The sequence below is a fragment of the Lepisosteus oculatus genome, chromosome 9 (genome assembly GCF_040954835.1).
Source record: "Lepisosteus oculatus isolate fLepOcu1 chromosome 9, fLepOcu1.hap2, whole genome shotgun sequence".
Classification (NCBI taxonomy): domain Eukaryota; kingdom Metazoa; phylum Chordata; class Actinopteri; order Semionotiformes; family Lepisosteidae; genus Lepisosteus; species Lepisosteus oculatus.
The window spans coordinates 42,627,793-42,639,844 of record NC_090704.1 but is presented as its reverse complement, the minus strand read 5'-3'; the positions used below and the strand labels follow the sequence as shown (position 1 = coordinate 42,639,844).

The window sequence follows — 12,052 nt, the reverse complement described above, 5'->3', positions numbered from 1 at the left end:
GTGCGTTATTCAGTGACGTGATCTCAGCTGGACAGCAGTTCTCTGTTGTCCGAGGCAAGTGGTTGTTAAACTGCTTCAACAGCAGAATGCAGCAAGAGAGAAATTGAGTAAGCAGATGAAAGCAACAAAAGCAGTGATGAGGGACAGAATACAGACAACCGTCTGCTACCTCTAAACATTCAGACTTGGAAGATAGAACATTAAAAAATCACCCTTTTTCATGGTTTCTTATGAGACCTACTGAGAAGCCATTGGGAGACTGAAGTGGGGTCTCCACTTAAAAAAACAAACATTTCAGATGAGCACAACACCACAAGAAAAAAGAGGGGCTTCAGATTTTAAACTGATGTTGGCAGCAAAGTATGATGGTTTAGTTGCTTTCACATGTTTTTTTTGTCCTCTGAATACAAGTTCTTCATCTGACACCTGCCACCCCCAACACATCATGTTTCATCAGAATCCTTCTCTTGAAATGCTGCCGAGGCTGGTTTTCTGTGTGGACGGACATTTCTGCTCTGCGTGAAACTACTGTACCTTGCTACCATATTAGCAACCGAACTCGCCGAAATAAACTGTATGGAATATAGATAACTGCCAAACAACAGGAAGTTCGGACAGTGTGATGCCCAATTCCTGACCTCCCAAAGATTTGGGAATCCAAGCTCGGAGAATGAGATGATTCCCGCAGTTCAGAGGAGAAATCTGCTTCAAATAAAATGCAAAGACCCCAGTAAGCATTTTAAACTGGAATTGATTCTTGTTGACACCTTTGACAAATTCATTCTGGTCCAAGGTGTTGAGAGCTTCCCCGTATCAGTGGCCATGCCTTATGGGCTCTGCTGGCTGCTCTATAATTCCTAATCCATCTCTGACACTCTCACTTTCCCCATGTGCTCTTCTCCAGTCCAGCTCCTCAAGTCCACAGATCTGGGCCGACATAGTCTGCTCTACCTGAAGGAGATCGGACATGGCTGGTTTGGAAAGGTAGGCTTCTTTTGTGGCTGGAGATCTCAGTGCTGTTCCTCGCCCAGAACTTCAAAGCTAGAATTCAGGGCAGAATTGTGTTTTTTATATAACGGGTATATATACAGTACTGTACATGCATGACCTTTACAGAACTTGATTGCAATGTGCTGCATGTGGAGTCACAGTTCGCCAGCATTGCTTACACAATGATGATAGTTTCACGGTTTCTAATTGCCTAATTTAAATGCAGAGAGTCTCAAAGTCAATAATTTAGATGATTGTACCTTTATGCAAACATTTACTATGCATACTGTGGTTATCTGGCTCTTCTTAAATGCTCACTCCATCTGAAGTATCATGGAAAAAGCCTGTGATGGCAAGAGCATACCTATGAGCTCATTCCATCGAGAAGGAGTCACACCAAGGTTGTTAGAAGGTTTGTATAGTGATGTTTGGCAGGGGGGATGGGAGATGGGAGGAGTGATAAAATGTTATGGCCTCAGTGCACCATAGAAAACTGAGATCTGCATGGACCCAGGTCTCAGAAAATCCCAGAAAGTACACTAGTTCCAAACTTAAGGTAAGAAATTTCCTGCTGCTCAAAGATGATTTTTGATCAGCCTGTGTTATTATATCTAGTAGGGCTTCCAACAGTGTAAGTGCCCATAATGAGTGTCTGTCTCTGTCTGTTTTCTTCTACCATTTCCGCTTTTAACTCCAGGCTGTTATCTTCTCTCTTGTTCGTCTCTGTCTGCTTGTTCTGTGCTCGTGCTGTGTGTGCTTGCCTGGCCACTGCTCTCCCCTGTCTCTGTGGGCCAGGTGTTACTGGGGGAGGTGAATTCAGGGCTCAGCACCACACAGGTGGTGGTGAAGGAACTGAAGGCCAGTGCAAGTGTGCAGGACCAGATGCAGTTTCTGGAAGAGGCTCAGCCTTATCGGTTAGTGCTGACGTCCTTTCTCTTGGTTTAACAACGCATTTGCATGAGTGATATGTTTTTATTCTTCTTCTTAATAATAATAATATGTATGAATTTGGTCTAAGCCTTCATTCAAGATGACATGCAAACACTTACAGTATGTGATGTTTTCTATTTTTTGATGCACACAATATACCACAACAGAAAACCTAAATAAACCACTAACAGAAAAAAAAAATATTTGTTAATTTTTCTTTAGACTGGTCTGTTCCAGTCCACCAGAGTGCTGAACAATTTATAATCTCTTAAAAACTGGTGAAAGCTAACAGCTCATTGAATTAAGACACCTGCAAATTAACTACAGAATTTTCAGCGAAAAAAAATATCGTTAAAAAGCTGTAAATGGACGAGCTCTCCTGACACTGGTCACACTAAGAGCACAATTAACAGGAATCACTCAGCTCGAATGGGAATGGAAGGGGGTAAGTGTTTTGATATGGTAATTTGTGTGCTTGTTAGATATAAACGTTGAAAAGGAACAAGCCCAATTTGAGTTCTATGCATTATACATGCAAGGAAACACTGTGTAGTCACATAAGTGCTTTTTGAGGTACACTATAAAGTAAATTGGTTTGCATTGTGTAGCATTACAACAATATAATCATTTTATAATTTCAACAAATTACCTTTAAATTACTTGGCCTCAAAGATTTTCAACAAAATGATAGGAGGGTATGCTTACAAGCAAATCCCTTTTTTTTTCCTGCCTTGGCAAGTTCATTTTATCCCTTAATGTAGGCCTCCGTTCAGCCCACACCCAAGGATATGAGACTCTCCTTAACAGAGTTGTGACCTACAGTAAGAGACTAGCACTTCACAATTCATTATAGCAGCATCAAAGAAACGAGCCCTGCATAATGAATGAGGCCATAAAGCTTTTGACAGATGACCATCCTGTAAGTGCTGGAGAGTTAAAAAGTGTTTTAACTCGCCTCTATTCCCACCCAGGGCTCTCCAGCATCCTGCCCTCCTGCAGTGCCTTGCACAGTGCACTGAAGTCACACCATATTTGCTGGTGATGGAGTTCTGCCCCCTGGTGAGTACTGCAGGAATAACAGTGCAGTTCTATCAGGAACATTCTGCCTTCATGCAGTACCGAAGTCTGAGCTGTTTCCTGTCTTGAATCTTAAAATGTAAGAAGCAAATGAAATACCTGTTTTTTAAAAGTACAAAGTACACTATTCTTAAACTAAGTTAGGAAGGTTTAGAGCTAAGGGTTTTGTAAGTCACTGCAATATCTGGGACAGTTTTAGAAGTAGTCCTGGTTGGCGAGACCATGATCAGCTCTGTGGCCTTGAGAATTCATCGCTTTCTCTTTGTCACCACAAACAGGGAGATCTGAAAGGCTACCTGCGGAGCTGTCGGGCTGCAGACTCCATGACCCCTGACCCTCTGACCCTACAGCGAATGGCATGTGAGATTGCCTCTGGCCTTCTGCACCTGCACAAACACAACTATGTCCACAGGTAGGCCAAGCTGTCTCTGCTTAAAATCCATGAATATGTACCCTCTCAGTTCTTTAGTTTTGACTTTTGGGAAAATACAGGCTTCTCAATTTAAGGTGTTCTTCATTTCAACTCACTACATGCTGAGCAGCAAGGCACAGGAGGCTCAACAATGAGTGGCACAAGCCCCCAGCATCTGGAACATAGAGCCTAGCTTGCATTTGTAGCAAAATTTTCAAGTTTTTTAACATGTGTAGCTGGAGCATTTGGAAAAAGGGGATAGCAAAATACACGAGGCCTATTCACTTTGCTTAGGAGGAAATGAGGAAGTAGAAGGTCATAACCTTACTGTCTTTTGGTAACTTCTCATCTTATGTGCATATCAGCACTGAACTGTATTGGGGACAGTTTTGATATTTGGAAAATAAATGCTTACAATCGTTTTTGGCATTTATATACATTATACTTTGTGCTTTAAAACCTTAAACCTATCTTTATAACAGTTAAGCTTGGCTGGATGATTCCAGACCACGTTGGAGCACTGTTGTACTGTATTCCCCATTATAGGAGTCATTTTATAGACTAATGCCTCCAGACATCCCTGGTTTCTCCCTGTAACAATATCCTGGTGCTGCCCGAGTGTTTCTCACAGACTCCAGCATCAGTGATTTTGTTGCAGGGGGGAATCCTTGAGCTCCAGGCACCATCCTCTGGCCTCCTCCTGCCGGGGAACCTTCCCTGATCTGCACAAGAAACGGTAGTCCTGTTGCAGCAGGTTCTGCACAAAAAGATCATTTGTTTTAATTTTTTTTTTATTGGCTAAAATCGTAAACTTTGTTGTTTTCTTGTATATACAATATGTTTTTAGTTATTTTTGTTTGAAGGATGATGTATTGTTTTCCTAAAGCCACACTTCTTAGATCATCTTGCTTGGATTTGGTTGTGATGGCATAAAAAAAATGTTATTTTAAGTACCTGACTGAAAGTGTGGGTATCTTGGTTAATATATATATATATTTTATTTAAGGAGTTCAGAGCTGAGGAGATCAATGTTTTCTGGTTTTCATGCATGTCAAAGTGCACATCTGCATTAATTAAACTCCTCATCTGTGTTGAATCAATATGTTTCAATATTTCAATATGTTAATACCTCAAACTAACTGCAAAACTAACTGGAACAGACTAAACCTTGAAGGCCTTGAGTCTTGAAGTCTATGCTTGAGCTATCAGGGCTGTGCATCCTCCTTTAGGTTTGAACTGATTGTCCTGTCCTCTGTCTCTCCCAGTGACCTGGCATTGAGAAACTGTTTGCTCACTGCAGAGGTGACGGTGAAGATAGGAGACTACGGTCTTTCGCACAACAAGTACAAAGTGAGTCTAGAGTCTTTCAGGACACGGGTTATCATGTGAGGTGGCTGATGGAACATTTCTTTTTATTTCTTTGTGAATTCTGGGAAGCGGATGGTGTAGTTTGATCTGTAGGATTGGTGGCTGGGATTAGCTACCTCTGAGGAGCTGCAGGATCAGAAAAGACTTGCTTAGGTTCTTCTCGTTTGCTCCATTCAGGATGATTACTTTGTGACATCAGATCAGATATGGGTGCCTCTGCGCTGGATCGCTCCAGAGCTTATTGATGAGGTTCATGGCAACCTGCTGGTGGTTGACCAGACAAAGCCCAGCAACATATGGTAAGGAAGGCGTGACATTATGGAGTACAGTGACAACAAATATTTGTTGTTTCCTTACAGTTCTCTGCAATCGTAGAAATTTGTCTACAATATTCTTAACAACCCACATTCCAGACAGACATTCCAAACTTAGTGATCAGAATATATCCTATCCACTGAGAGAAAGAAGCAAAATAACTTTGAATTTGAAATTTGATTGAATTTCTGTAGTGTCAATACAGAGTTCAGCACTCTAAGCCAGATTGTAGGTATCCTACAATTGTTTTTTTTACATAATAATTTACTATTGACAATTTTTATGTATATAAAATCCATCAGTATATCCATCCAAAGTCAAATTCCCAGTTGTGGCTGTATGTCCCAGTTCACAATGTTGATGCTTTTGGAAGTGGAGAATGAGGAATTGCAAACAGATTCCTCTGACCCTTTGAGCTTTTAGTCTTATGACCCATTACAAACCATGTAAGGGAAGTTTAGACCTGATTACAGGTTGGGCATGTTCCTCATCACCTCAAGCCTACAGGAACCCAGAAAGCTCTAGCTCTTTTAATCCCAGGTGTTTCCCAGATGCAGCTGAGCCAGTTGTGTGCCACCTCTTGGGGGATCCTAGTCACAGTTGAGCTGTGATGGGACCAAGGCTCGAACAAATGACCAATGGATCATAGAGCACAGCCTGGACTGCTTGATCCCCCTATATAATGAGCCTATATAGGTAACTAACTGCATGATCTGTAATGCAGTTCCTCAGGGATTTGAATAACACTACCCGAACCTTCATTTGAAAACCACATATAACAAATGTTAACTATGTTAATTGCAACTAGTTAGGATTGGCTGTATAACTGTTTTTTTGTTTTGTTTTGTTTTAGGTCCCTGGGAGTAACAATTTGGGAACTCTTTGAATTAGGGAATCAGCCCTATCACCACTACTCTGACAGACAGGTGCTTACCTACGCCATCAAAGAACAACAGCTGAAGTTGCCTAAGCCTCTGCTTAAAGTGCCCCTCTCAGATCGCTGGTGAGTCACAGTAGTTTTACATTCAACTTCTGGAAAAGGTTGCTGCTGGAAGAGGTGTTAGTGGGGCCAGCAGGAGGCGCTCACCCTGTGGTCTATGTGGGTCCTAATTCCCCAGTATAGTGATGGGGACACTATACTGTAAAAAGGCGCTGTCCTTCGGATGAGACATAAAACCAAGAATCTAGCTCTCTGTGCTCATTAAAAATCCCAGAACATTTCTTGAAAAGAGTAGGGGTGTAACCCTGGCATCCTGGCCAAATTTCCCCCTGGCCTTTACCAATCATAGCCTCCTAATAATCCCCATCGATGAATTGGCTTCATGACTTTGTTCTCCTCCCCACTGAGAGCTGATGTGTGATGAGCGTTCTGGCGCACTATGGCTGCCGTCATATCATCCAGGTGGAGCTGTACATTGGTGGTGGCGGAGGGGATCCCCATTACTTGTAAAGCACTTTGAGTGGAGTGTCCAGAAAAGCACGATATTAAGTGTAAGCAATTATTAATTATTATTATTAACTTACAGTGCCCCCTGCATCCCACTTCCTGTCTCAGTGTTTCCTTTTCGTCTAAACTATACTGTAGAAAACTAGTGCTAGAGTCCATACTCAAATTACATCTTTTTGTGTAACTTTTTCACTTTCTATGTATTTCTCTTATGGGGTAGCTAATGACATGTCAAATCTGTTAACAAATATTATTACAGATGAAAAACACCTGAACAAGGAGATGAAGAATAAATCCTAATAATTGGGCCTCCTGTTTTATCTGTTAGTTCAGATTTCTCTTCTCAATGTCATTACCCTTCTGCTTGAATGTATTATATCACTATTCTTTTCATTTAGACTCTCTTCCCTCTTCTCTACCCTTTTCAGGTATGAAGTGATGCAGTTTTGTTGGCTGCAGCCTGACCAAAGGCCCACTGCAGAAGAAGTCCACCTGCTCTTGAGCTATCTGTGTGCCAAGGGTGCCAGTGAGGCAGAAGAGGACTTTGAGAAGCGCTGGAACTCCTTGCGGCCTAATGGAGGCAACAGTGGCTCACACAGTGCCAGTGCCTCGGTGGCAGAGATGCCATCTTCGTCCTCCTCCTCATTCCCCCTGCTGGAGCACTTCTCGGCAGGAGACGGCTTTCACTCTGAACCCGGGGATGACATTCTTACTGTCACCGAGACGAGCCGGGGCCTCAATTTTGAGTACAAGTGGGAACAGGCTCTACCAGAGCAACACTTTCTTTCATCGTCCACCAGCGGTCCCCTAGGTCATGGCAACCCCCAATACCAAGACATCTACTACCCTCCTGGCAGTGGGATGAACAGCTGTGGTGGTGGCGGGCTTACTCTGGGTGTTTCTCCTTCTTACTATGATTCCAAACAGCTCCACACCCCTGGCGTAGTGCCGGTGCTGAGTGCTCACAGTCCATCCCTGAACAGTGAATATTACATCCGTATCGAAGAGCCTTCTGAGTGCAATATTGACCTGGAGTATACCATGTGTTCCTACAGCCCAGAGTTTGATGGCAACTTTGTGGAAGGCAGCAGTAACTCAAGAAACTGTCTTAACTGCTCTTCTGAAGCTGAGACCAATTCCTATTGGGCAGGAGATGCTCATAAAGCCAGTGCCTACGATTCAGATACCAGTCCGGTCATATCTCTCACTATGGAGCCTCTACTAGGACAGGTGACCAGTGCCAATGCTGTGGAACCCTGGGTGACTGGCCATGGACAGTACTTCTCCTACAAAGTCAGAGATCGAGAGCAGAGCTATTACTATGAGAATTCGCCTTCTGACGGGGCAGACCAGTACCTTGCAGAAGACCCCTCTGAAATGCATCAAGAGAGCTGGGGGTCCCGGAGTCTGCGTCAGGCACTGGGTGAGCTGGAGAACCCCCTGGGCATCTCTCCATCTCTGAGCAGTCCCCAGCCGGTCTACTGTGACCCCTATCTGGAGGGAAGCCATGAGACTATCCATAGCAAATCTGCAGCTGGCGAGTGCTACTATGATATGATGGGTTCACTCCGGAAGACCATGCCTGGGTCCAACACTGGGTTCAGCATTGATATGGAGAGGGAAGATTCCCAGCTTTTTGTGCAGCACCAGGACAGTGATTTGGATGAAGAGGATTTGTTTATAGAGAGACAGTCTAATAACTGGACATCCAACATCTCTGCCAACAACAACAGCCTGAACTTTGTCAGAAGACCAGGGGTAAATACCCATGATGCCTATGTAGATTTCCATTTCACAGTGCCATCTGAGGATTTGGAAGACTCATGGAGAGAAATTGAATCTAAAGAAAATCTGGCATTCTCTGGACCCAAACTTTTTACCTACTTAGAGACCATGGATAAAGAAAGTGACTGCATTTCTCTAAATAACCAACACAAACTTTACCCCTCAAATGAGTGCAATACATATGTTTATCTGTGTCATGAGAGTGGGAATAGGATATCACCCCATAGAAGACACAATTCTATAGAAAAAGATGAGTTTGTAGATCCACTATCAGGTTCAGTTATCAGGAGGAGTTATGCCCTAAATAATATTAAAGAAAAAAAAAATGAGTTAAATGGAAAGGAAAAGACTGAAACTACACACTCCTTGCCTGAAGGAGGTGCTGTTACAAAAACAGAATTGTCAGAAACACAGCTGAACCAAGACCTGGGGAAAAAGAATTCCCTGTCAGACCAAACTGAGCACCCTATTGACCTTGCCCTCAAAAATGGTAGAAAGCTCTCTGAAAAGGAGAGCCAGAAAGAGGGAGGAAATACAGACATTAAAAACACTTCAGCCGCCTGCAATACCCCTTTCCAATATGAAAATCCAGCACTTCCTGGGGATACTGCCAATGCCCAATCAGAATCAGTGTCCGAGAACAGTCACACAGTGGACAGTGGAGTTGAGAAAGGATACTCCAGCATCAGCTTAGTAGAGATTGATGACTGTAGTGATGATGATATCACAGATGTCACTTCAGGTATTTTCTCAGATTTTCCCATGGATTATGCAAATATAGAAGACAGTGCCCCTACTTTCAAGTCCCTCCAAAAGCAAGTAGGGACCCCAGACTCTATAGACTCCCTAGACCTTCCCTCAACCACCAGCTCCTGCGATGCCTTCAGCCCTGCTACCTTCCGTCCCTCCAGCCAGCCTAAAGCTGTTGACAGTGGCTATGACACCGAAAACAATGAGTCTCCTGAATTTGTCTTGAAGGAACCCCATGAACCACGAGACCCTGATGGTTTTGGACAGCCCCTGGCAAAGCCAACTTTAACAGGGAGCCCAGGACCAAGGGAGGTGGAGGCAGTGATAGAGATTGTAACTCAGACAGGAGTTGATGAGGAAGCAAATACCCTGTCCACTTCTCATGGCACAGAACTGGAACTGACTGGGCTGAATAAGAAAAACCCATACAGGGACTCGGCTTATTTCTCAGACTACGATGCAGAGATCGAAAAGTTTCCCCGGGATGAGGGGGATGACTTTACTGGCCAGGGGGCCAAAAAGGAGGATCTTGCAAGTTCCACAGAAAGAGAAGAGCTTAGCCCTCTGGTTAATGATGAAGAGCAACAGCAAGATTTAGATAAGCATCCTGTAGGGAAAGAGCTCCTCCCAGAAAACCATATAGGTTGTGAGGTAGGTGAGCAGAAGATAGACAGACCTGTTGAGATCAACAAGGCTGAAATTTCACCAAGAGGTGAGGTCTCAGACCAAGAAGAATCAGGTCCTGTTCTTTCTTCACTTGCTCCCTCACCTCCTGAGTTGGGGGCCTGTTTAACAAAAGAGGGCTCTCAGGATGAAGGGCTGGGATTGGAATCGGATCACTCTGGAGAGGACCAATCATCTGAGTGCTCTTCCTCTTCGGTTTCGGAAGGACCAACCCAGCAGGAGCCTCCTGCTTCATCTGACCCAGGAAAAGGGATTGCCAGTATAGAAGATTCCCCGGCAGAATCTCTATCCCATGAAACATCGAGGGTAGAGGGAGATGGGAATGAGATGAAGGAAGAAGAGGAGACCATTCCTGTGGTAGAGTCTTCTCCATCATGTCCCCCAGAAAAGGAAAAAACGCCAGAGGAACTCCTCCATGATGATCATGAAACCCAAGAAAATGAGGTTCAGGAGATGCCTGAAGCTTCCAAGGCTTTGGAAAACCCTGCCCTTTCCTCTCCTCCTCAAGATCTCCAGGCAATTGAAGGCAGAGTGTCCCCAGTGGATGGAGAGGAGGCGGATGAGGAAGATGGGGATTCAGAAGACAGCGAGGAGTCAGATGAGGAGCTGCGCTGCTACAACATCCAGGAGCAGAGTGAGGAAAGTGAGGAGGAGTTCCCTTCTGTACCCATTGTAGTCAGCAACAGCAGTGAGGCACGAAACCTGCGTAGCCTCTTGAAGATGCCCAGCCTGCTCTCCCAGTCCTTTTGTGAGGAGATGGACCGCAAAAAGAAGGCTGTGTCTTTCTTTGATGATGTCACTGTCTACCTTTTTGACCAGGTCTGTCCATGTTAATCCTGTTTACACACGGTTTATATGCATACTGTACATTCAGATGTCACTGTTTGTATATTCTGTACCATGTATATAGACAGTCACAAACCACATAAAACACCCGGTAAAAAAAAATGTTTTGGGCAAGCAAAACAAATAAGGATTGTAATTTTAATTTTTAATTGCACCTAGTTATTGTGAAAAAAATTGTATCTTTGTTAGGTTCACAATGAGGTTTCATAGGTGTATGGTAAGCCAATGGACATACAGCAGTTTTCAATTTTCTTCCATTTAGAAAAACATGTCCCTACTTTCCAATGAGGGAGGGCAAACTGCCCATGTAGTGGAAATCAGGCTTCAGCTCCTCTTAGGAAGGAGATGGCCATTTTCTGCCAGTGTAGCATAGCGATCTCTGTACAGTTGCAGTGTAGACAGTGTTATCAGAGTTAGGGTCTATCATTAGACTGTGTTCCCTCTCTCAGACCATGTCTGTGTCTTTCAGGAGAGCCCCACGCGGGAGCTGGGAGAACACAGCTTCCCACCGGGAGAAGAGTCCCGGGGGCGAAACTCGGACACTGGAGAGACGCACTCCCAAGAAAGGGTCTCGGATGACTCTTCTGATGGGAATGTCTCGGAAGAAAGTAAGACAAAGTGACTAATGTAAACTTGCAGACAAAGAGAACTTTATATACTGTACATCTGAAAAGTAATTTAATGGTCAGAGCAGGGTCCATTTCCCTGATTATAACCTGTCATAGAGGGAGGCCAGTATGGTTTATCCCATTGTGTAAATTCATAAATACTACTTAAATTTATGTTTTGTTACACCAGTGACGTGGAAATAAAAAGATTACTATTCTATACACCTGCGCCATCATATTAATTCGAAAATTTGTTATATGAAAAATAACCGAATAAAGATCTTTAGGAGGAATTTTCAATTCGCAAACTTCTAGTTTATGTGCAATTTAATATTGTAGTAAACACTGGAGTATCCTTTAAATTATTATATTATATATAATTTTTATTTATTATATTGCCCTATAATTTCGAAGGGTAGAGTTACTGGGACCGAGCCTCTCGCCCTGTCTCTCCAGGTGGGGGGTTTGAGTGGGATGATGATTTCCCATTGATGCCCGTGAGCACATCTTTAGCGCCCTCCAAGGAGCCCCCCGTGACCTCCAGCTTGCCCACACGGGTTCCGGAGCCGAAGCTGACCGGATCTGCTGTGCAGTATTCCCGATTCACTGTCTCCCCCTCCAGCGTGTCCCGTTTCTCCATCACACACGTGTCCGACTCCGACATAGACTCTGCAGGAGGTAGGCCTGGCTCAACCCTGCTTTGTAATTCTGGTCACACACATACTGTGCACGCACTGCAGTTCTGACTCCTCTTCAGACAGGGAGCCGCCGCAGTGAATTCAGGAAACGGGCTACCCATTCATTTTCAACAGTTTTTGGTTCGTGGACAGGTTTTATTTA

At 43.9% G+C, this 12,052-nt stretch overlaps 1 protein-coding gene across 3 annotated transcripts in view; it reads left to right on the top strand.

Moving 5' to 3' along the window:
* Positions 1-12,052, top strand: part of aatkb (apoptosis-associated tyrosine kinase b) — a 53,642-nt gene that overhangs the window by 32,114 nt on the left and 9,476 nt on the right. For all 3 annotated transcript variants that reach the window (XM_015356159.2, XM_015356158.2, XM_015356160.2), the window contains exons 4-13: positions 905-984; positions 1,786-1,904; positions 2,892-2,979; positions 3,276-3,409; positions 4,675-4,759; positions 4,955-5,076; positions 5,946-6,095; positions 6,968-10,577; positions 11,074-11,212; positions 11,669-11,890. In XM_015356159.2, the coding sequence (XP_015211645.2) occupies positions 905-984; positions 1,786-1,904; positions 2,892-2,979; positions 3,276-3,409; positions 4,675-4,759; positions 4,955-5,076; positions 5,946-6,095; positions 6,968-10,577; positions 11,074-11,212; positions 11,669-11,890 (4,749 nt within the window). The remainder of the gene's footprint in view (positions 1-904; positions 985-1,785; positions 1,905-2,891; positions 2,980-3,275; positions 3,410-4,674; positions 4,760-4,954; positions 5,077-5,945; positions 6,096-6,967; positions 10,578-11,073; positions 11,213-11,668; positions 11,891-12,052) is intronic.